The 26,970-nt window shown below is 36.8% G+C and overlaps 1 protein-coding gene across 1 annotated transcript; it reads left to right on the forward strand.

Annotated features, from left to right (window-relative positions):
* Positions 1–3: 3 nt before the first annotated feature.
* On the forward strand, positions 4–25,613 carry LOC121374061 (proteoglycan 4-like). Its single transcript, XM_041500958.1, has 14 exons — positions 4–288; positions 2,073–2,189; positions 4,148–4,229; positions 4,661–4,818; positions 6,346–8,322; positions 9,220–9,304; positions 10,621–10,682; positions 12,751–12,866; positions 13,665–13,787; positions 15,933–16,280; positions 18,293–18,454; positions 19,070–19,295; positions 20,148–20,266; positions 20,952–25,613. Exons 1-14 carry the CDS (start codon positions 213–215, stop codon positions 21,063–21,065), a joined length of 3,765 nt encoding a protein of 1,254 aa, XP_041356892.1. The 5' UTR covers positions 4–212; the 3' UTR covers positions 21,066–25,613.
* Positions 25,614–26,970: the final 1,357 nt, after the last annotated feature.

The following is a 26,970-nucleotide window of genomic DNA, read 5'->3' on the forward strand; positions in this document are numbered from 1 at the left end:
TGTAGGGGAGATTACTCTATTTATATTTTTAAAAAAAAGAAAAAAAGAGTTGTAAATCGTGTCAGTAGCCTACACACATTATTTGTTTACTATCGGTTTGTTTGTAATTGTATGGACCAAGTAGTATAATAAAAAAGGGTGAAGACTGATGCTGTTTTTACCTTCTATTCCAGTGTTATTGATGGATATTTTCTTCAAAGAGATTCACCAATATGACTGAAGCAATTGGAGGTGGGGCTCCACTTCCTCCCAAGAGGCCAACTATTATCAGATCTCAAGTGGTGACATGTTAGTTATTATAACATAATTTAAAACCTTCAAGATGTTAATTAACTTTATAATATTAAATTTTGATAATTACTTTTAAAAAAGTCATACAGAGAAAATTATGTATGAATTATATATACAATTCAAGGGGTTGGTGCATCTCCCCCACTCCTGCACCCAACTCTTCATTGTATATGCATCCAATCAGAGCGTGAATAGCCGTACCTGGTCATAACTTCCCCCCCATCAAATTATCCCCGCATACGAAGGACCATAACGTCCCCGCGTCATATCGTCCCCATGCACGAAGGACCATAACGAGATTTAGTGGCCTCTTTGATTTAACGTGGATATCCTTATTGGGCATTAAATCCTCCAAACAGACAACAATCAAACATGAAGTGTGTTTAACGAGGCAGTTTGGACTAACAATGAAGTAGAAGGATGGCACGAAATGCTTAACAGACCAGCCAAGAACGGAAATCTTGAGTTCTACAAAATGGTTCATCTACTTCGGGAGCATGCATGGAAGGACTTTCCTTTGGCACTATCACTAACCCTAACCCTAACCCTAACTCTATTTATTAAAAAGGAAAGTCCTGCCGCATGTACAACTCATCGACGTTCAAGTTTGGTTGCTTTCCGAAAATAGGTTAAAACGCCGCCAACGGAAGAAATACCAACAGCACCAAGGACAATTGTTTGACATGTGGGACGCCTACATCTAAGTTAAGTTTACGAGATGCCAGGGCATTCCGCATTTTATATGCAACCATTTTCATTAGAAATGGCATAATGGTGAAAGAGTTGTCGGTGTCGAGCACAGAAAAAAAAATGTTGGAAGAAAAATATTGATGTATAGGCCTAATGGCATTGAGGGATTGGAATAGGGTTGAAATGACATTGAATTTGATTCCACTTCTCTCAAATAATTATTGTGTATGCGTTGTGTAGTCAGTGTGACCGGGGATGTTTTGATAGGAACCGGGGACGTTTTTGGTAGGAACGGGGGATGTTTTCACATGGGGACGATATGACTGGTAACTGAAATAGCAGCCTGCGAAAAAGCAGTCCATTTTTTAAACCTAGCAGGTGAAATAGAAATTCACCTGCTAAAATTAGCCAAATAATTGAAAAGGTAATTTGTCAAGAAACTACATGTATTTAGCTGAGGCTGTGCATGTGATTTTGTTATATTTTAATTTTATAATGTTTTAAAATACAAACCCTCCACTCATCCTGAGCTGTCTTATATCTAGCAAAGGCAGGACTTAACCAAGTGGTAAAGCACTTGCCTGATGCGCGGTCAGTTAAGGATCGATCCCCATTGGTAGGCCCATTGGTCAATTTCTTGTTCTAACCAATGCACCATGACTGGTACATGTACAAAGGCCATGGTATGTGCTATCCTTTCTAGGATGGTGCATATGAAAGATCCTTTGCTACCAATGGATAAATGTAGCAGGTTTCCTATCTAAGACTATATGTCAGAATTACCAAATGTTTGACATCCAATAGCCGATGATTAATAAATCGATGTGCTATAGTGGTGTCGTTAAACAAAACAAATTTTAACTTTATTTGTAGCATTATCTGGAATACTGTACAAAAAAAAAAGAAGAAGCAATTTAAGTTGCTTGTGAAACTGATTAAATCAGAAAGCATGTTGTGCATTTTGAGTGTCCTTTGCTTTTTGCCTCGATCCTGACAATTTTGAGACAATGTTACATACATGTATGTATCTAAAGGCCTACATTAGCGTGTTAACAATATGAATAACTACATTTGTATTAATGTATTTGTAGCTGATGCAGATGGAGGTACAGCTGCCTCTAACAGAAAGGCTCCGGCCCGGCCAGCTCCACCCCCACCAGCCCGTCCTGCTCCCCCTCAGCTGAAACCCCCACAAGAACAAGATGGAGGTAAACAACATTTTGCATCCATCTACATGTACATGTTATCAGGCAGGATGTAGCTTTTACCCACGCAAAGATCACGCTGCAACTAATTTTGGTGTAGACAATTTTCAGATATGTAGATTATACAGGACTCAAATTGGAATGAATTTTGGTTTAGACAATTTTCAGATATGTAGATTATACAGGACTCAAATTGGAATGAATTTTGGTTTAGACAATTTTCAGTTATGTTGAGTATATCTTTGAAAATTATTAAAATGTGGTTAAGTTATGAATTTTTTTTATTAGCCTAAGACTAAATTTTGTTACCACTTTGCAGGACTTCTAGATTATGGTAGCCCCACTCCCATGGCTAGTGATATTCAGTGTTGGGCTAGTAAATAATTAGTATAACTAGCCCGACGGCTAGTGGAAAAAAAAAACCTTGTCAAATGCTGCATTTACATATTTTGTAAATATGAATATCCTGCCCCCTCTTTCCACCCCAATCTAAGGGTTTTTAAGCTCAATCTCCCTCTTTAGGTGACGTATCTGATTATTACTATTAGTAACATTGTATTTATTTAAAGTAGGGCTAGGACATTTTTAATCATGGCTAGTACATTTTTAAAATCACTGATCGGAGATCCCATGGCTAGTGGATTTTTATAAAATTTTAAAAGCCTTGACTTTGGCTAATTTGGCAATGGACAGGATGAGCCCTGCCAATGTGAGATGGGTTCTAGGATTGGATGTCATCAGTGAACTCTTGGCTTTTTGCCCCATCCTAATTAGTGCTCCACAACCTGTAACTTGGTAGGAGTAGTTGGTATAGTCACACCCGGACTTTTGTCATTCTGTAGACCTAGTATCAAAGTAACCATGGGCAGGATGTAGCCCAGTGGTAAAGTAAAGCGCTCACTTGATGCACGGTTGGTTTGGGATCAATCTCGTTCGGTGGGCCTATTGGGCCATTTGTTTTTTCAGCCAGTGCACCATGTCTGCAGGCATCGAAATAAGCATTTTGTCTGGTAACCCATTTACAGGTTACCACAAAATATAGCTGGTAACCTATAGGTTACCACAACTATATGAAAGTTAGAATTAAGTTCCTGTTACTATTACTTTTAACGCCAGATGATTATTGTAGTATACATGTTGAAATTCTTGTCGAGAACGAAACACTGTTCTCGACTTTTCTTACATGTTGTAACCTCCCGGTAAACTGAATGACCGTTCTCGACTTATTTTGATGCCTGTGGCTGGTATATCAAAGGCTGTTGTATGTGATATCCTGTGTGTGGGATGGTGCATATAAAAGATCCATACCAGCCTCGGTGGTGTCATGGTTAGGCCATCAGACTTAAGGCTAGTAGGTACAGGGTTCGCAGCCTGGTACTGGCTCCCACCCAGAGCGAGTTTTAACAACTCAATGGGTAGGTGTAAGACAACTACACCCTCTTCTCTTTTACTAGCCACAAACAACTAACCGTCTGTCCTGGACATACAACCCAGATAGCTGATGTGTGTGCCCAGGACAGTGTGCTAAAAAGAAAAGAAGAAAAGATCCCTTTTTACTAATGTAAAAATGTAGCAGGTTTCCTCTCTAAGACTATATGTAAAAGTTACAAAATGTTTGACATCCAATAGTCATTGATTAATAAATCAATGTGCTCTAGTGGTGTCGTTGAACAAAACAAACGTTAACTTAAAATTTAACAAAGTAACCATATGTTAGACACCAAAAATCTGCGGTTTAAATGTGCAGAGGTTTTTGTTGTTAAATACATATTCATTTCCTTTCTATTTGTTAACTATTGGTTCATGTTATCTATGAATAGTCTAACTGTATAGGGCCTATAATAATTATATATCTTGTATATATCTTATATATGTAACATCACAAATTATTTCTTTATTCACTGATTTAATTTATGGTAATTGAGACATTTCATTGCACAGAATTCTTGTTTTATTTGTAGATGGAGATATTTCACCAAGACATGCTGTGCCGGCATCCGTTCGTAGCTCAAGTCCAAGGAGGTCAGGCGGCTCGGTCAAAAAGTATGCTGCAGCAATGTTTCACTTTATTCTACTTTGTTATGTCTCATACATCTTACTATCACTTCGTCTCAAAAGATTGTTTAATGAGATGTATCTGACCTTGATGTGAAAAAAAATTAAGAGGTATGATTCATTGCTCAGATTATCAGGAGCCATTTATTGATTTAAGATTTCACCATATTGATACCATATAGATTCACATATAAAGGGGAGCTAACAATTGCTCTCCTTGAAACAATCTCAGAAACAAGAAAGCCACTACAACTTCGCAGGCTATTTTGTAAATTATCTGCTACATTATACTAAAAAGCAAAAATAAAAATTAAATGCTAAAATTAATTATCTACTAGTGCTTTTTCAACCCTTGGTATAATTTTTAAAATAATTATTGGAATAGATGTTGGTATAATTTTTGTTTGTTTTTTATGCAGACGTCCAGAAATCACCATTGTTGGAGCTCAACCTATGAGTCAGGTTGGTTTCCGTGATGAGATTCATAAAGGTACAAGTGAAAACGAGCACCACACTCCACCACCAACAACGAAACCCCCCGATATTCCTCAAGTGCGAGAACCACCACCTAGACCAGGTAAAAATAACTTGTTGTCCATGCTGGGAAACTGTACCACTTGTAACATATTGTTCCCAAACAAACTTGAGTACGACTAGTTTGCAATTAGTTTTATATACAGTTCACTCCCATTGGCTCAAACCCAGTCGATGCTCGAGAAAGTGTTCGACCCATCGGGTAGTTCGAACGAACCATTCGGTTAACATCAGATATTTCCGTAACATCAGTTACAAAGTTGAATTAGATACATATTATTTTGTTAACTGCAAACTTAGAAATTTCATCAATGTGTTATATAGCAAAATATCTCGGTGAAAGAATTGATTAGAAATGACACCGATTGTGTGATGCAGAAGCCCTTGTCGGTATTAATTAAATGTGTGGTCGCTGAAGTGATGACAGTTGTTTAACTCACCGATTGTGTGATGCAGAAGCCCTTGTCGGTATTAATTAAATGTGTGGTCGCTGAAGTGATGACAGTTGTTTAACTCGCCCATTGTTTCATTTAAAACTGGTCTTGCAGACGTGTTCAGAGTAACACTTCATACACTAATTGTTTGATTGGTATCATGGTTCATCTAACAGGTACTGTAACACTAGCTGTACTTGAAAGATCATTACCAATAACCACTTAACAAACAACATGATAAGTATGGTAAAGAAATGATTGCATGGCTATTGTTGCGATTCCTGGATTCATCTATAGTTCGTTCCGCCTAAATAATTAATCCAAAGGTTGTAATAACTAATTGCACAAGTGCAGCAATTGTTGGTCCTGTTTGGTGGTTTCCCATTTGATATTTGATGGATTACCAGTAAGAGGGAAATATATTTATTAACACAGATGGGACCAATAATTTAGTTCGAGCGAAGTCTTATAGTCAACCCTGGACATATTAGGGTTTAACAAACAAAAAACTTGGGACTTCGTTTTTGGTTCGAGTGTTGCGCTGTGTTCAGCCCTTCCAAGGTCGAACCAGTGAGATTCTACTCTGTGTGTGTGTGTGTGTGTGTGTGTGTGTGTGTGTGTGTGTGTGTGTGTGTGTGTGATATATGCTAATAAAAAATATAAATAAATAATCCATTTGTAACATAATGTTCTCATGTAAACATGAGTCAAAGTTTACAATGATTTATATGCAAATAAAAATATTAAAAGTTTAATTTTGAAAAAAGAAAATTTAAAGAAAGAAAGAAAAAACCCTTCTATAACTTAATATTCCCATGCAAACTTGAGTAAGACTGTAGTTTACAGTGATTTATATGCAAATATAAATATTAATGTTTAATTAAAAAATCCAAATATAAATAAATAAATATGAATAATTTTAAAAGTATATTATTGTATTAGGATTATGACACACACTGGAGATTAAATTGCTTTTTTTTTTGCTTTTTGCTTTTTTTTTGGCCTCTAGGGTGACTATTTCATCATGGATCAATTGATTTTTTATGATGTCTTTTTCAAATATATCAGACTGCCACAATGTTAAATAAACATTTCATCTTTAACTCATTTAAGCCATTGTATTTCTATGATTGTAGTGTCGATGGGCAGACCACCGCGACCATCATCAAGATCTGTCGTGGATGAGGATTGTCCTGACAACATTCCACCTCCGTCCATTACACCGACGCTTGTGCCTTCTCTTGTTTCACCCACTCTGCAGCCGCCTCGGCCCAGCAGACCCACGAACTGGGATAGTGATGCAGCCATTCTCCAGGCCAGGAAATCACCAACGCAACCAGATCATGATAACACAATGGTTAACAAACAAGCTCTACCAACTAGACCTCCAAGATCACCAATCGTATCACCCAAAACTCAGCAGCATAATTTAGAGGAATCAGACGTAAAGAGTTCTTCAGAGTTGACAGAAGTAAGCCAGGAAGAACAAAGGAAACAGCCTCCTCGACCTTCCAGACCTACCATAATCCGACCGAAAAGACCACAAAGGACTCCAGTTATCGAGGACAAAGATTACTCGCAAAATGAAGATCTTAATTCAGCTGCAAATGGTGGAGTTACATCGTATGATGTGGAAGATGGTGTTCATGATGGTGGAGCAGCTGTTTTTTCTGTTGCTGCAAAACCACAGCCCAGAAAAAGCCTGATTAAAACAGACAGTGATTCAAATGAAGGTACTGTTGGGGATAACAACGATAACAACGGCTCTGGTGAGCCACTTTATGCTGTGATAAACAAAAAACGACCAACATCGCTTGCTAAACCTCGCGTGTCGCCAAGAGAACAGAAAGTTGATGCCAAACCATCTGCTGATGGAACACCTGGTGATGATCATGCTCTGCCGTTTAAAGTGAAGCTTAGACCCACCGTTGTGAAACACACAGAACCAGATCCTAGTTGTGATGGCTCAGAGAGAGGCAGTACTGATATGTCTTCGAAATCACCTCGTCCAGTGTCTGCCAAACCCAAGCCACTTCCAAAACCCAAGCCTGTAGCCAAACCTTCGAAACAGGAGTCATGGGCTGATAAAATTAAGGATTTTGATTCTTTAATATCTGGACCTAGCAGTAAAAAAAAGGACACTGTCTCTAGCCATACAAGAAAGGACATTGGCTCCAGCAGTATGAAAAGAGATACTGGGCCTAGCAATACAAGAAAAGAAATTAGTTCTAGTAGTGCAAGAAAGGATGTTAGTCCTAGGACTGCAAGAAAAGACATTACGGAAAAGGACATTGGTTTTAGTAGTACAAGGACAGAGATTGAGATAGAAGACTATGAAAATAAAAGCAGAGAAGCGGTGGTCTCGGACCAGATTGTGATCAAGAGGCCAACTATTATACGACCACCACCGAAACCAGCCAGGGTGACTTCGGATGATGGAGATGCTGGGACTGATCAGACTGGTGCTACCACTCCTGACAGTTCAGATCAGAATAACTCAGGTCCACCGTTACCTGCTAGAAGACCAGTTTCACTAGCAGCAGCCATGTTTGAACAAAATAAAGACTCCAAAGCTGAATCCATGAGACATTCACAGAAGGTAAAAAAGTTGGATGCTGTAGAACAATGTGGTAACCATTCTGATGGTTCTGACGAGAGTAAGTCAGGACCACCATTACCTGCCAGAAGACCTGTTTCTCAAACAGCAGCTGTCTTTGAACAAGCCAGAGTGGTCAAAGATGAATCTTTGAATAAGCGACAGCAACAAAAAATGCATGTTGTAGAACAGTCTGCTAACAAAGATGGTCCGAACGAAGGTCCAGGTAGACCATCAAATGCTCCTGTTCCAAGGACAAGAAAATCACCTTCAGATGGTTCAGAAGTTAAAGCTGTTCCAAGAACAAGAAGATTGCTTCCAGACAGTGCAGAACATAAACCAGTGACAGATCAGCAGTCTCCATCATCTGATGGAAGACCCTCTCCTGAACCCATTGAGAAGGTGTCGCCCACTTCTCATCATCACGATCATTCTCCACAGCATCCTGCCAGGCCATCAGGCAGACCTCCCCCACCCAAGATCTCCACCACACAGATGACTGTCACAAAGGTTACAGGTAATTTGGCCATTTGTCTAAAAGTGGGTGGAGGTTTCGAGGCAATTTTTCTACATTTTCAGTGATTGTAGGAACTATTCAACAATTATGTAATGTCAGAAGTGGGTGTTATGAATGTGCATTTGTTGGTTTAAAAATGTCCTGGTTTTGTGTTATGTAATAGACCTATAGCAGGGTGGAATGTAGCTCAGTTGTAGAGTGCTTGCCTAAGGTGCGATGGGTTGCGAGATCAGTTATCCTCAGTGGACATAGGGTTTATTGCCTCATCTTAACCAGTGTATGGCTGTGGTATAAATGTCTTATTTATGGGAATATGCATATAAAAGATCCCTTGCTGCACATCATTAGGATAATGAGGCAGCAGTGGACTTCCTTTTTCTTTCTACTGACCAAATGTCAAAATGACCATATATGTTAAGCAAAAGGTTGTGGTATGTGCTTCCATATCTATAGGAAAGCACAGAGAAAGAATACCTTGTTGTGTTTAGGTAGGACTAGTCTGTGTGACAGCAGCGACGTCCTCTGTCACTCTACATCAAGGGGCAGGACCTAGCATAGTGGTAAAGCACTCACATGATGCATGATCGGCCTGGGATCGATCCCCATCGGTGGTCCATTGGGCTAGTCTCGTTCCAGCCAGTACTCCATGACTGGTATATTAAAGGCTGTGGTATGTGCTATCCTGTATGTGGGATGGTGCATATAAAAGATCATTTACTACCAAACAAAACAAACTTTAAACTTTATCTCTTCATCAAGTGTTGGATACCAAATAGCCCCAGTTTAGAATGTGCTGAGGTGTCATTACACAAACATTCCTTGTTTTTCTGAGCTTCCTCTGTCATCACTGCCAGTGTAGACATGCTACATGCATTGTTGGGTTTTTTTATGTTGTAGTAGTCAGCGATGCACTGAAGGGACCACCCCGACCAAGTGGAGGCCCACCACGGCCTGCTGGGCCACCACCATCTCCAAAAGCAAGGTAAGCCGCCATAATTTAAGGGAATAAAGGGGGGGGGGGGGGGAGAGTGGGGTGTTTTTTTGTTTTTTTTTTTTGGGGGGGGGGGGGTTTACAGTGGCCTGACTGTGATTGTTTACCTAACATATTTGTTGTTCTTTTCTGGTATGGAATGTGTCTGATGTTGTTGAATAATCACAAGGATAGACATTGAGGAATTCAGGTACTTGTGTATATCTGGATTAAAATTTAGCTAAGCTGACTTTCTTCACCCTTGTCAATAAAATGAGGACAAACAATTTGGCTTTACAAACTGGTTACTGGGTACTCAACATTTGTATTCCAGTGTTAACGATGGCTATTGTTATTAATTTACCCTCCCCTCCACTCATCAGTGCCCTCTCCTCTGGCTTGTTTGGAACTGTTTATTGTGTAACAAAGCCTGGACACAGAATAATGATATGACTGCTTTACCTGCTAACCAGTTTGTTTTTGTTTTCTGAAGATGTAAGTATTTTTTGTCAACAAAATGTTGAGTAATAATTTTAAGAGGATAGTTTTTGAAGCTTCATACTCATTTCACCTTACAAATACTAATGTAAAATAGAAACACATCGTGTGTGTTATCATACTCATTTCACCTTACAAATACTAATGTAAAATAGAAACACATCGTGTGTGTTATCATGATCAACGGTTATCATCAACAGTTTTTATACAAGCTTGAGTATTAAAGGGAAGAATGATAGATTTATATGTGAGAATAATAACATTGTTATGTGTCCTAGGTTAAATGACAATAACTAAATTAAACTTTTGTTACATTCATTACAATGTAACGTCATCCCATTGGTCCAGCCGTAATAACGGGAGTTTGTTCATTTTTCGATGAACGTAAAAATTACGTCGGCAGGGAACGTCATTTTATATGGGCAAGTTGTCTTATTGAGCGTTATTGTTTATGGATAAAACATAATTTAAAATAAAGTATGATGTTTTAGTGTTATTATTAGCTTGTATGATTCTAATTAGTATTGTCCGTTATTTCTTTTACCTTCATCAAAAAAAAAAAATCCGCAAACTTATGTGATAACGGCTTTGCCGATTCACACAGTTTGCGGATGATTTTTGTTGTTCATACCCAGATGAACGTAAAAGAAATAACAAACAATCCTTAAAGAATTATGACTTTTTAACTATAACTATCATTTTATGAAAGTTGAAATCTTACCTGCCAAAAAGTATCCCAGAATATATTTTATCATGTACATTAAACTATAAGAAATTCTGCCCAGTTTATTTATTACAGATCTTTACTGTAATTTATTTTCTGTTTCAAGCACCCCCGGGCGGCCCAGTCCTCCAAAATCGTCAGTTGGAAAATCGTCATCCAAAGTGCCAGGTTAGTCAAAATAAACTTTGTATTTCCTTGAAAGTTGTTTCCTTCTTGTTTGTGTTTGAACACTGGCAGGTGGTTTAAAGCCGCACACCCTAGTTCCATCCAGCGAAAATAAATTATAATTTGGTTAATCTACAAACCTGTAACACACTTAGATCACGTTTTTATCAAATGGAGTGAAAAAGCAGGTTTTATATCGATAAATACCATGGGAATCCCCATGTCCCAATTGCTTGAAATAATTTTGAAAGTTAGTATTCTGATATCACCGGTAGAAGCACAACAATGCCTACGTCACGACAAATTTCACAGACTTGGGGTGCGTTCGTTTCACCTCTCCTGGACATGTTCCAACTGTTCTGTCCTGGTTGTATCCCTCTCCAGATATTGTAAGACTTAGCAAAATTATTGGTTTTAAGGGTTTGTAACGTTTTGTATTGAGACACTTACTTGTCTGAACTTTATTGTTACTGAAAATGTTCACGAACTGTGAAGAAAAATCTCACAAATGAACAACAACAAATCGGATGTTGATTGCGCGAACCGTGCACGAGAAAACAAACCGAACCAAAATGATAACGGTCACGTGATATACCAACGTTTGTGACATTAAAAATAGATTGGACCTCGCTTGCTTAACGTTTTTTTCTCGACAACACGTTTTGTGAAAAAATGCAAAAAATGCATTTCGTGGTTTTACAAACATCAGGATTACCAAAAAGCTCTTCAGGTGAATGGAAATGTGTATTCTAAATAATAATGTAAGTAAAGTGCAATTTTATTTGTGAAAAATGGGGTTTAATAGCGAAAAACAACGCCGTAATGATTAACAAATAAATGTAACTAGGGTGTGTCCCTTTAATTTAACCATGATAAATCATTCATATGGCCATAAAGAACGTTGTATATAGACTTGTTGTGAAATGGGGGGAAAAAATACATTATTTATTAAGCAAAGAGAATTTCTCAGTTCAAGCTGCCAACAAAGCTTTCTAAGGTAAATAGGATAAAATAAATAGTAAAAAATAAATAGGATAAAATAAATAAGATATGCTCAATTTAAATTTTCCTCTTTGGGATCCATACAGTATTACCTCTTTTGTGCACTTATGAAACAAACTGAAGGGAAAAGGTCAGTGACTAAATTACTTCTTTTTTTTCATTATAATTATCACCATTATGATTGTTAAAAATATTGAAAAGTTTGGGCGTTTTGTACTTACATTTGTATATTCTTTGTGAGACTTACTACACATTTGTAAATTATTTGTAAATGATCTTTCAATCCATTTAGTAGAGTCCTTGTCTGAAGTGCTTGGCTTGTAGGACCCCTCACCTTGTCGCTATTCCATGCAGTTCCCCATGGCTGGCATGTCCAACACTGTAGTATGAGCTGGCCTGTCTGTGGAAAAGTAAATTGAAAAGATTCTTAGCTGCTTTTAAAAAAACCACAATTGGGGATTTTCTCTTAAATGTGTGAGAATTATTATATGTTTGACATCCACTAGTCAGTGGGCGGGACGTAGCCCAGTAGCAAAGTGCTCGCTTGATGCGCGGTCGGTTTGGGATCGATCCCTGTCAGTGGGCCCATTGGGCTATTTCTCGCTCCAGCCAGTGCACCATGACTGGTACATCAAAGGCCATGGTAAGTGCTATCCTGTCTATGGGATGGTGCAAATAAAAAATCTCTTGCTGCTTATTGAAAAGAGTAGTCCATGAAGTGGGGACAGCGGGTTTCCTTCCTCAATATCTGTGTGGTCCTTAACCATATGTCTGACGCCATATAACCGTAAATAAAATGTGTTGAGTGCATTGTTAAATAAACCATTTCCTTCCTTCCTTCCACTAGCCAATGATGAATTAATCAATCTGCTCTAGTGGTGTTGTTAAACAATGCAAACTTTTAACTGTATCTAACATATTTACCTTTTTAGGAGCCTTATTGTATTTTCCAGGTGGGGGGGGGGGGGGGGGGGGTTTGATTTAGATGTACAAAGCAAATCTTTTGGCTGTAATGACTAGCAGTTTTATTAAACAAAATAAACATGGCAATCATTGAATTTTTTTGTAGAGCTACCAAGTCGACCGAGTCCCGGACATCCCTTGTACCACTACATGATGCATCAACCACACGGCATTGCTCAGTTCGACTACACAGCAACTCAAGATGATGAGATCTCATTCACAGTAAGATCGGCCTTGTTTCATACTACTCTGCTGTTGTTAGTAGTGGTAGGCTGATATTTATGAGGCCTGCTTATTATCACATTCTGAGAATGTGCATTCTGTCTGTGTATTCAAAACTGCTTTCATGAACAGGTGAGAACCCATTCTTGTCATACCTCTATACGATGTATTGTGGGACTTGAGAATGAGAACAGCTGAGAACCCATTCTTGTCATACCTCTATACGATGTAGTGTGGGACTTGAGAATGAGAACAGCTGAGAACCCATTCTTGTCATACCTCTATACGATGTAGTGTGGGACTTGAGAATGAGAACAGCTGAGAACCCATTCTTGTCATAACTCTATACGATGTAGTGTGGGACTTGAGAATGGGAACATGTTGTTGCCTCTTCGAAACGTTTAGGAACATTTAGAGCCAGTGAAATACTATAGGCCTCAAGTTACCTCCCTTTGTCACCAGATTGGAATGTAGCTCAGGTTTACTTATTTCCACTGCTGATAAAGGTAACATTTTCTAATACAACTGATATAAGGAGTGCATTCACTCATCAGTTCACATTGAAAACTGGTACCATTTATTTTGTTTGCTTCCAAGAAAATGGAGTGTCACATGGCAATAAAAAGATTTAAAGAATGTTTTTTTTTGTATTAGCAACCCGGAGAAAATTGCAGTTGCATTTTATATTATGCTGGTTTTAACCTTTCTTTTTGCATAGCATAAACCGAAGTAATCACATTTAAAAATGTCAATATTACAGAAACTTCCACTAGTTGCAGCGTGTATTTCTGTTTGTAGGCAGGTGAGACAGTACTACTGGAACGTCGTATCGATGCTAACTGGTTGGTTGGTAAAATTGGCGACAAAACAGGCATGTTTCCAGCAGAGTTTGTTCAAGTCATACGTCCACTGGATGATGAGGTATTTTATACCAGCCTGGTGTTTTGTGTTTCTAATTTTACCTTTATTTTTTTTAGATAAGAAAGTATTTTTATTAGACCCCTATCTGCCCATCTTGAGGGGACTACAGGTTTAGTCAATGTCCGTCATTCCGTCTGTCAGTCTATCCAACATGTAGTTTTCTGGACCTTTTTGTCGCAACGCCTCAACATATTGAGCTCACATTTTGCATATAGAATTATCATCTATTGTTACAAATCGCGTTATATCCAATTTTGAGTGATGGAGATACAAACATTTGTTGGGTCCGGTAAGGGACATGTATTGCTTTAGCAATATTCTCAGAATGCTTGTTCAAATTTAAGTACAGGAATATTTTATTGATATAGCAGATTATGGGATAAACAGTATGTTATTCTGTCCAGGATTGGTTGACTACAAAAATCTTTCTTTTCATATAACAGTAAAATTTGAGTATTATATATACTGACTACAAATAAATAGATAAAGAATGGAATAATGTTGGTATCTACGGTAATTTAAAAAAGAAAAACAGACAAATTAAAGATAAGAATAGAAGGAAAGGGAAAAAAGAATTGAAAGTTATTAAATTTCAGAACCTTTGTGAACAGATTGGCAAATAACATTATTTGCCTGGATGTTTAAAGAGAAGTCACCACATAATCAAAAATTTCAACAGAAATTTCAAGATACTACATAACTTTCATCATTTTACCTTTCTTGTCAGTAAAGGTTCAACAAAACAATGATAAACTGTATCTTACTGATAATGTCATTTACTGAGAAAATAACACTTTATGCTGTGGGAATAACAACTCTGCATGTTATTTTCACCAGTGGATAATAGCTTCAGCAATGTTTTGAGATATTTCACTGATTGTTATCCATGTATATGGTACAGCCAATCTGTGAAACCAGTCATTACGCGTAATGCCTAAACAAATCAGTCATTTCGCGAAGTGCCTGTGATCACCAGGCGATACACGAAATGACTGAAAATTCCAGGCATTTCACGAAATGACTGATAACCATTACGCAAAATGACTAAAGTGATTCAAGTGTTATTGTTGACACTCGTATTCAGGATTTTGGTCTTAAATATTGATAAAATCACATTTTAAGAACAAACAAGGATAAGTATATTGATTATACGATTTAAAATACTACTTAATATTAATTATTATTCAACTTTTGCTATGACTTTCATCTCTTATAAAACTAAACATGTTTCTGGAGTTTACTCATAAGTTCTTCTGTTGCAACCAGTACATGGCAGAGTCCTTTGAAGATAAATTTAAAACTAAGCCTTACAAAAAGTATGAAGTTTGTAGAAAAGTGCTAATTCCAAAAGATGCACATTTCACAATGCTAGAAGATCTTAAAACAGCAGCAGCTGATAGTGGAACAAAGAGCAGACATACCAATATGTTACTATAATGATTTGACACTGACTACTTGGTAACATTCAACCTCATATTCATGTACAACTTGTGAAATGATTTGATTTGAGTTTAAATAAAGCGTTACATTAGGACTTGAGTGGTGTGGTATTATAGATAGCACTTTAGTCATTTTGCGTAATGGCTGGCCATGATTTTCAGTCATTTCGTGAAATCCCTGGACTTTTCAGTCATTTCGCGTATTGCCTGGTGGTCACAGGCACTTCGAGAAATGACTGATTTGTTTAGGCATTACGCGTAATGACTGGTTTCACAGATTGACTGTAACATATATATGTTACAGGCAATGTGTAAAATCAGGCAATCTGTAGAATGGCTGAATATTTCAGGCAATCTGTAAATTGTCTGATTCACTCAGACAATCTGTAGATTGCCTAAATATTTCAGGCAGTCTACACAATGCCTGACTTTTCAAGGTAATTTCTCAACACATTGCCTGAAATGAAAGATCCGTCATTCATTGAAAGCAATTGTTGGAAAGGTAAACACAAGTAATAACAAGATGCACTATTATTTAATTATGTAATTTATTTCAAAGAAAATTCTCCACAAACACATTCTCCACAAACACATTCTCCAAAAACAAAACATGAACGAAAAGCTCAACATTAAAGTAATTAACATTAAAAAAATTACACTGAAACATAATTATATATAATACAAATATTTTGCTTGTTTTGTTTAGATGACAGACGAGACTCAGGCTGAATATTTAGTTGCACCAGAAGAGACTCAGTTTTATCATGACACAGAATCATCTGTAACATCTGGACCTCGCTGTATTGCGCGATTCGACTTTGACGGGGACGGGACAGATGATTTGACATTTGAGGAAGATGACGTCATCCGACTGATATCGACAATGGGCTGTGATTGGATGAGAGGAGAACTCAAAGGAAAGGAAGGCATCTTCCCGATTGCGTTTGTAGATATTATCGAGCCGCTCCCAGACGATGCATACAGACCCGACAGCTTCTTTGTTACCATGGATTCAGATTATGTGGGGAAAGAAGAAGAAGAATTGTCTTTCAAGGTAAATACAAATTATGCATAAGGCGTATCATAAAATATTGTTTGTTTCCAGTTACCCGACCGACCCTAATTTGAACCAGCCGATCCTAAAACTTTCTTTTATATCCAAAAATGTTTTTTTAATATAACAACGATTTCCACAAAAACATTCCAAAACTATCACAAGCACTAATTTGGTGTCATTTAGGGGATAACCCGACTGTGTTTTCCGATTTGCGGATGTATATCGGTGGTTTTACTGTCGCATATTCAGTTTTATTAGCGACCCGTTAGCCACGAAATGTTTTCTTCTAACGATTGATGGAGTTACTTCCCTTCAAATTGAAGTTCGGTAACTTTCGTGAGATATCGGGTGAAGAGTCGGAATATATGCAATCTTTTCCGATTTACTCTACATCTAGCGTAGCGAGGTGTTCCGATTAATAATAATAATAATAATAACTATATTTAATGATTTACTCCAGCGATAAACTGGCCTTGTAGAAATTTAGTGACCTTCTGATAAACTAGGGGAGGGAATGTTTACCGATACTGATGGGAGTTTATTTGTATTGCATTTCTATTCATTGGACCAATTGATTGCTTCAAACCAAGTGTGTACTTTAATACTGGATGCATACAGAATAAAACTAACATTGCAAATTATAAAATTGGTAAGTCTACCATTTCTTAGATACACTAGGAAAGATAATATTCATTAAAAAAAATTAAATGTTTATTGTTGGACAGATAAATATAGAACCCTTGTCAGTTTTCATTAAAAGAAATTGCTATAAGTTATTTACTGGTTTATTGGTTTCTATCCAATTAAAGTTCAACCAAGTCTGTCCTGGACCAGTACAGAAGTTAAGTGTTAGTATGAGAGTAAACCTTCTGCCTATTATTAAACAGCAAGGGGTCTTTTGTATGTACTCTCCCACAGATAGGTTAGCACCATGTTGCCTTCAAAATCAAAATGCCTTGCCTTTTATAAATTTATAAGTTGCCCATGTAAAAAGAAGCCTTTAAACACATCTATGTGGATAGTCCTTTTGAAAATTGTAATGGAAAAAAAAAGCCCTTATATTTAAAACTGCAAATAAAATATGCCCCCAAAACATCACTTTACCATGCCTTAGTTCATTTCTAGGGAAAAGACTGTGATGAATGGTATTGTTGGTTTGCATAATGCATTTCTATACATGCAGAGGTTATTTTGGATACCGGTAGTCAACACCTTTATTTAATATCCATAAATAAAATTATTTTCCAAAATAAAATGTTTTTCCTACCTACCTACCCTATATTTTTCCAGCATGTAATAGGAAACAAGTAATTTTTTGTTTTCGGCCTAATAGAAATGTGCAGGATTCACAAAAACCGATATCTGTCATGCAAAATGTACAAGGTAAAGCATTGTTAGGAATATCATTAAAATTCTGTAGTAGTTGAAAATGTTTTTGAACTGTCTCAGTGGACCCCTTTTTTGATTGGATTTTTCCTGTCCCTACCAGTGCACCATGACTGATGTATCAAAGGCCGTGGAGTGTAGGTTATAAAAGATCCCTTTGTGCTAACAGGAAAATGTAGCAGTTTCCTCTAAGCCTATGAGTAAAAAATGACCAAATGTTTGACATTCTATAGCCGAGGATGAATAAATCAGTGGAGTTGTTAAAGAAAACAAACTTTAACCTTTTTGAAAATGTTTCCTCATTAGACATTCGTACATGTTGATATCCCTGTTGTATATATTTGTAAGCTAATTCCTACTTGATTAATATTAGTTGCTTTTATGATACTAATATTTAATATAATCAATGAAATTGTTTCGTTCTTTGGCTTTGGCATCATCCTGATTATTACAGATGACAAAGCAGCAAATGGTACAAGCCATCTATGATTTAATATCCTCCTGATTCTAAGCAAATGGTGCCCAATTTAATAAACCCCACTATTTTGGTTTTGTTTTATATCTGTTTGATGTTATAAGAATACTTTGTCATTTTTATAACTGACTATGTTGTTTTATTACAGGCTGGAGACACAATAAAGCTTCTTGGTCGACTAGATTCGTATTGGCTGATAGGAGAATCTAACACTAGAGAAGGCAAGTTTCCTGCCAGTTTGGTTTCTACGCCTCTACCCCCAGAACTTCCTGACTATGAACCGCCAGCTCACCTGGTTCAAGAGCAAGAGGTAACTTTCTTAAAGGCTAACTTTATAATAATGTTTTCATTTCCAATATTATTGAAAATTCTGCATTAAAATTAGATTTTTTGCTAAAAGGAAACACTACCTAGAATAATGAAGTAATTCATGATGATTTCCCCCCGAAGTTGGGACATACATGCACCTGTGGACATTCATTACAATGGCAGGGGCGGGATCCAGCTCAGTCAGTGCAGCATTTGTCTGAGGTAATTGAGTCATAGGATTAAATTTCTTTGGTGACCCATTCTCTGATAGCATTGGGATTTTTGGTCTTTCTGAACCAGTACCCCATGATTGATATATCAAAGGCAGAGGTATGTGCTGTTCTGTCACAGGGACAGTGAATGTATATAATCCCTAATGGACTATGTCAGATTTATCAAATGTTAGATATCCACTAGCCAATGCTCTAGTGGTGTCATTAAGCAAGACTAACATTTCATGTTAAAAGCTATCGTTTGTACTATAGTTTAGCAATGTTGGCCTAGTGATGACCACATACGAAATCTTATCGGCATTATCCACATTATACTTTATGTTTATGATTGAAAATCTCACTTTTGATCATTTTCAATTACAATCACTGTTTTGTTTATCTAGACCGAGAGTCACCATCTCTCAACAGAAGCTTCCCATTCAGACGGCACGCCATTTGCCACAGCACTGCACGACTTTGGTGGGGAACAAGATGGCGACCTTTCATTCCAGGAAGGGGACAGGATCGAACTTGTCGATCGAGTTGGAACCGACTGGTACAGGGGACGTCTTCATGGCAAGGAAGGGATGTTTCCTGCTGCTTTCGTTCATGTAGAAATAGACTTACCAGGTAATGGTGCTCATTGTGAGAGAGAGCGCAAGACAATTGATTGGCTACTGGGATGTTTGTTTTCTTTAGATGGAGAGGGGAGTTGTTTGTTGGGGTGGGTTTTTTTTTTTTTTTATCCCACTGGCCCTATGCTTTTCTTTTTGAATTCCATCTTATTTCTTCCCAATCTGACATCTCCTATCTTTCAACTTTATTTTACTGTTCACCTCCCTATCCCAGTCCTTCCAGTCTATCCAACTGTGACAAGTGTTTGTCTCTTGGCCATCCATGCCACACACTTGCCAGTTCTCATCAGTGTTTGTTGTAAGTTTAGTCTGATCACTTCAGAGAGTGTTCGGTAGGTACATCTGGCATTGTTAACAGTTTAATGACACCCAAGCACAAAAAATACGTCGTCTATTGGGTGTGAAACTATGGTAAATAGGCATTGTTAAGATGCACTTGTAAGCACCTACTACATGTATATGCCCATACAACTGGTGATTGTTAGTGCTACAGGTCAGACCAGCTTTATTAGTGGTAGAGGGCATGCATGCCATGTGGGTTCAAGAAAAGATGCCCAGACTTGAGCAGTGAGGATGTTTGGTCTTTATCATTACAGAGGTAAGGTGGGTGATTGCACCAAGGTGAGACCAGAAAAACAACAACAACCCTATATGCTACCATCTATCTCATGTACAGATTTGTTTTTATCCTATGTAACATGTACTAAGCTTTCAGCTGTAGTTTATTATTAGATTATTGTGTGTAACACAGTTTAATATTAATATTAATTAATATGATTAAACATGAAGACATATATATATAGTTCTCAGTAATTAATTTTAGTTTTATTTATGTCCTGCTTTGTAGAGTTTTCTGCCCCTGATTCACCGGAAGGTTACACCGCTCCAGACCACCCACTGACTGTGAAGATTGAGGGAAAAGCTTTGTATGACTTCGAAGGCCAAGGAAATGAGTTGTCTTTTAAGGTTCGCACTAAATCTCACACTGTTTATACTGCAGTTGTTACAGCAAAGGTACACTGGCCCTGAATAATCAGGCAGCGTAAAGTAATTACAGTTCAGGCATGCTGAAGTGGGCATACAAGTCAACTGTCTGGATTGTCTGTTGAGGACAGGAGTTAATGGTTAGATGTTGTGTGATAGAAGTTGGTGTAGCAGCCATTGATTCATTAAAACTCACTCTGAATGGTAGTTGGTTGTAGGATGTTGAACAATGTCTACCAGTGCTATAGCCACTGGGAACAGAATCTCTTTATTTTGGTAGAGAGCTCGGCACAAATCTTTGATTGGGTTTTTTCTCTCATCCCAAACTGTGCCCCACGATTGGTATTTGCTATCCTACCTGTGGGAATGTGCATATAGATCCACTGCTACTAATGGAAATATGTAACTGGTTCAACAAAACCACTGGTTACATTATAATTTCATATTGCATTCATACTGTGGTTAATGTGTGAGAATACTTTTAAAAATTATAGTTTCAGTTTGTTTGTTGTTGTTTGGGGATTGGGGGGAGGGTGTTGCTAAGTTAACATTTAGTCATATTAGTATAGTTTGCAAAGTCCTTATTGCTACCTTTCTTTGGAAAACGTTATAAACATGTCTGACAAAGACACTGTAAAGTTACCACAGGATTGTGTTTTGTTTTCAGAAAGGAGACCTCATCGTTCTAGGCCAGCGTGTGTCTGAGGACTCTGACTGGCAGTATGGGACACTGAACGGGAAGGACGGCATGTTTCCGGCAAGTTTTGTCGACATTCTGTAATGATGGAAGTGTTAGACACAAGGTTCTCATATCAAGCTATCTGTGAAATCCCTCGACTAATTCTCTGAATGACAAACACAAGGATTTTTAGACAGTTTTGTCAATATTCTGTGATTATAACCATAAATGTGTACAAGTCTGAACAACAAAAAACATTACAATAATTTAAGCTTGTATCTGTGTACACGACAAGAGACCAAAGGATGTTTTGAGACTTTGTGGAGGTATACTTCCATGAATTAATGTCAGGTGCTTCATGCTTGTATCTGTGTACATGACAAGAGACCAAAGGATGTTTTGAGACTTCGTGGTGGTATACTTCCATGAATTACCATCAGGTGCTTTATACTTGTATCTCTGTACACGACAAGAGACCAAAGGATGTTTTGAGACATCTTGGTGGTATACTTTCATGAATTACCATCAGGTGCTTTATACTTGTATCTCTACACGACAAGAGATCAAAGGATGTTTTGAGACTTTATGGAGGTATACTTTCAAGAATTACCATCAGGTGCTTTATACTTGTATCTCTACACGACAAGAGACCAAAGGACGTTTTGAGACTTCGTGGTGGTATACTTTCATGCATTACCATCAGGTGCTTTATGCTTGTATCTCTGTACATGACAAGAGACCAAAGGATGTTTTGAGACTATGGAGGTATACTTTCATGAATTACCATCAGGTGCTTTATACTTGTATCTCTACACGACAAGAGACCAAAGGATGTTTTGAGACTTCGTGGTGGTATACTTCCATGAATTACCATCAAGTGCTTTATGCTTGTATCTGTGTACATGACAAGAGACCAAAGGATGTTTTGAGACTTTATGGAGGTATACTTCCATGAATTAATGTCAGGTGCTTCATTTATATAAGAACAGCTTCTCTCCAGCATGATATATGCTTTCTTCTTAGTTCTTCTTTAGGAGGACTTTATTTTCAACACTGGTTTGTCAAATCTCAACTGAATAACGGGTCAAATTTTTATTTTTGAAGGGGTTACCTTCAGTTTAATAACAAAACTACGGGCAGTAAGACCTGATGGAGGGGCCCCAAGGCAAACCTTTCCTTCAAAAGAGGGGCATGAAAGGCAAATTTTAATTTTCTGTCAAGTTTTCTCAGACGAAAATGATACCACCCTGGTGCCATGGGTTTCCTATCGTATACAGTTTACTGGATACAGATTGAGGGCTCGAAATATCAGTAAAATATGGTCTAAAAAATGGACTGCTTTTTGCTTTTCGCAGGCTGCAATTTCGAGCCCTGTTATCATTATTACCAGTGATAATTTTACAATATGTTACATATACAACATGGAACCTATGAGAAAGACACAGTGGCAAACCATGTTGGGAACCATGGCATTTTTCTTGGCACCAACAACATCCAATGTTTGGAGCACAACGGCAAGTAAGGAGGGCAATCACAGCGCTTGTTGATGTTGCCATGGCAAATTCAAACTCTGGAACAAGATGTTTGTATGACATCAAGATAAATGGAAATCTTGTGCCAATTTTCAGTGGAAAGCGGCAACACAGATGTACGTTTAGCTCTGTTGTTAGAAGTGTTGCTAAGGACCTTTGTAATATATCAAGCCGTCTGCGAAGTCCCCGTAACCAGTGTTGGACATAACAGTGTGCACCAAGCCAATAAAACAACTGGCATTCACATTTCAGGGCCCATAGTTTCGAAGCCATCTTAGTGCTGCGATATCGTAAAACAGTCTGCGACTAAGATGTGTGTGTGTCGTAGTGGCATCATAGCCTAAGATAATTTTATGATGTCATGGTGCTAAGATACTTCGAAAGTATGTAGTCTGCTTTTCATTTTCACCAGTGTGCTTCTGGTCATAATGCCACAATGTACATAGCTGAACTGAACTCTTATGGGGCTAAGTTATTTATAAATTTGATCATTTTCGATCTTAAGTGCAATTACACTGATTTCAGTTATAACTCTGTGGATTTCTGTCTTGGACTATATTATTTTTTTAATTGTTCATTATATACATTTTTTCCTAGGTGTAGTTACATCACTTTTGACAAAATTATGCTTTATATTTTTAAATATTTTGTCTATATATTTATCATATTTTTATAATATTGTTAGATCTATAGAGCCAAAAGGTGTTGTCTCCATTGTTCTCAAAATGGCTTTAAATGCCTTCTTATTTTTTAATAATCTGAACTTACTAAAACAAAGTACTACTTGGCTAATGCAATGAAACCCCTCTAAACCGGACAACCAGGGGACCAAGTACAAAGTCTGGTTTTAAGGCATTTTGCGTTAAGACAGGTTTTTAGACTGAAAATTTGAGGGAATTCCTATTTACTGAGGGTTTAATTTCTAGAGGTTTGACTGCAAGTAAATTCTGCTAGCAGGAATACGTTATGTTTATAAACCACCCTCGTAGCCACAAAACTTTGAGATAACACTTTCAGGCTTTCAACAGTAGGACGTATGGGTTATGGTAATATTCCTTTACGTTAGTGAGTAGGTCATTGGATTCTTACAGTCACCATTTCAGTAGAAATGTGTTATTTGATAGATTTAATACATGCGGCATGTTGTTTCTCAACTTGATGTGGCAGTGCGTAGGCTACATTCTCTACTTATAAGAACATTACAATATGTAGAGTTTATCAATTGCTTTATACCAATTACTTTTCATTTATTTATTTTTTGGTTTAGGGGAGATTGATTTGTTGTTATATAATTATAGGCACAGACTATAAAATCAGGGATTTTTAGGATTGTCTGCAATTTCTTTAACATTCATCATTGCTATGGCTGCATCAATGGGATAACTTCAAATTGTAGTGAATATATCAGAAATTTAATTATTTTTTATTGAAGGTAACCATTCCTGGGCCTAAATCACAAATTATTGTAATGTTTAGGTTAAATTCCAGTATGATAAAATGCTTGTTATAATTACATAGTTGAGAACAGTATAGAATATTTAATATATTTTTTATGCATATTACAGTGGGTTTTTAAAATTAATATTTAATCTTTTGAAAGAAACTGCATAGTAATTACAATAAAGTATTCACGTTTTTAAAGAGATAGAACATACAAAATTTATATTGTTCTTTACATTATTGAATATTACTATTAGTACATTGTTTTATATTATTAATTATTTTTGTTATGGTGGAGGATTTTCTCCTTCCTGTTATATTGCCTCTTCTACTTCACTGGTTGGAGCATTATGCAATATTCCTGTTAATTGTCCACATCACGGTACACATTTTACTGTACAGTGTTCAGTAAACACACAATGTGTATAAAGATTGAACATGCATGTAAAACATGGCTTTACCTACAAGGTACCACAGTTTGTCAATTTATTGAAACTGATTTTTAACCAATCAGACGCTGAGATCAGTTCAGTGCAGATCTGTCAGTCTAGGTTTTTGCTCATTTTAGAAAAATGCTAATATTAGCTTTAAAACACCCAATTTGTAGATTTTTCTTTCATTTATTAATTTCAAGTTGTGGGTTACAAAGGAGAAATGGATGATCAGAAATAGGTTTTGACATGCAGCATATTAGAGTTGGTGTTAAGTGTGCAGATCGGTGTCTAAATCTGTGCTGACAGGGTGGACCGTGCTACAAGTACCTCATAGTTGACATAGATAACTGAGTTTTAAGGAGTAGTTTGTGAGACCAAAGTCCACAATAAATTCTTGTTAAAGAAAAAATATTATTTTACATAATTCATTAAAATTTACACAATCATTTCCACCCATTTTTCATCCGTGTTGATAGAAATAACAATGAGGTGCTATTTTCTTGCACCTCTTCTTTATGTGTTGTATAGACAGACTTGGAGAAGTGCCGTAAAGATGGCTACAAATCCTTGGGTACAAAAGTGAAAGAAACATTCTCTTCCAAGATGAAAAGGAAATGGTTATCAAGACTTCAAAGATTTTCATAACAAATTATTTTTAATACATATATAGTGGCATCTGTATAAACTGACATGACCATAGAGTCACGTTCAGTGAAATTAGCTGGAAGTATAATAATATTGTCTAATCTGGCACTGTGTGTATACCAGCACATTTTGTTAGTCTTCCCTTGAATCTAGTTCAGACAGTCTCATTCACTAGTTCAGCATATTTATAGCATAATTTGTAAGATAATTTATCGGTGATGAAGTTTGTATGATGATGTTTGAACAAATGTTTTTCTACCAAGATAGTGTCGCTATATTGGCCCTGTTTGAATGAATGCTTTACTACCAAGATAGTTAATATTGGTTGGAATGGTCATGGTTGGAATTCATTGTGACACCAACTTGTAAGCATCGCTAACAAAGGATAGTGGCACAATGGAGATCAACCCCAGTGACCAACATGGCGTTTAGCCTCATTGCATAATAAATTACATAACTCATTTCTAGAGGTTTTGAGAAAAAGGAGGAAAAAAAAACAACTTCATGTTTATACAAGCAGAAATTAATTCTTTAAAAATTATTTGAACAACAAACATTTTTCTTGCCTTTATTGTTTAAATATTTTGTTCAAGAATTCATATAAGGATTGTCTGTTATTTGTTTTACATTCATCGAGGTATGAAAAAAAAAATCATCTGCAAACTATGAATCGGCAAAGCCATTCTCACATAAGTTTGCGGATGATTTATTTGTTCATACCCAGATGAATTTAAAAGAAATAATAGACAATCCATATTATTAAATTTAAAACAAACCGGGTACTTGATAATGATGATGTTAAAAATTCTTTTTTTATTTTGAATTATTTTTTTATCCATAAACAATAACGCTCAGTAAGTCAAAGTATCAGTATAAAATGAGTTTGTCAATTATGCTAAGAGGTTGATGATAGGATCCCCAATCCGTCAGTAACAAGAGAACTGCACTCTCAAACAAAGGTCTCCAGAGTCCAATTGGACCTTTTCATAAGGGTCTCTTTTTTTGGTTCCATTTGGAACATTCTGTTTATTGTAAATAATTTTAAACTGTCTGAAGGTTATAAAGACCAAAAGCTGTATGCATTGTATACAACACTGGGCCTAGTTTTAATTATTAAATTTAATTATTTATAATTAACAGTGTTTCCCAGACAGGACAAAAAGAAGACCCGTATAAGAAATGGCCCAATTTGAGTCCTATTAGTGCATTGCAGTACCGGGGTATTTGTAACACACATATAATCTTGTTAAGAAATGGCCCAATTTGAGTCCTATTAGTGCATTGCAGTACCGGGGTATTTGTAACACACATATAATCTTGTTAAGAAATGGCCCAATTTCAGTCCTATTAGTGCATTGCAGTACCGGGGTATTTGTAACACACATATAATCTTGTTAAGAAATGGCCCAATTTCAGTCCTATTAGTGCATTGCAGTACCGGGGTATTTGTAACACACATATAATCTTGTTGATACACTTATGATATTATACACATTTTAACCATAATTAAGTTTCAGCCTTATTTTATCTTGCACTTGTTTTTCTTTTTTGCACTTTTTTTTCTCTTTGCACTTATTCACTTGCCTGACATAATTACTGGACATTACCTACTTTTAGCATAAGTTCAATTATCTGTATCATAAATGTTAGGATGTATCTTGGGGTGTTAATTGATATTTGATTTGTTAATACTGTTATGCACAGGAAGCCATGAATACATAAAAGAAGGTTGAGCATGCCTTGGAGGCAGTCTTGGTGACTACAACTCTCACTTAAAACATTGTACACATTTCATGTTCTCAATTATATCCATTTAACATTGCTGACACACAGTTGTATAATTGCATTTATTTGCGTGTTTATATTCAGTTACAATTCAAGCATCAGAACCCCGTTCCATGAATTGATGTTAGCTCTAAGATCACCTTAAGTGCATAATGTGGTTCTGCACTTACG

Source organism: Gigantopelta aegis, chromosome 6 (assembly GCF_016097555.1).
Source record: "Gigantopelta aegis isolate Gae_Host chromosome 6, Gae_host_genome, whole genome shotgun sequence".
Classification (NCBI taxonomy): domain Eukaryota; kingdom Metazoa; phylum Mollusca; class Gastropoda; order Neomphalida; family Peltospiridae; genus Gigantopelta; species Gigantopelta aegis.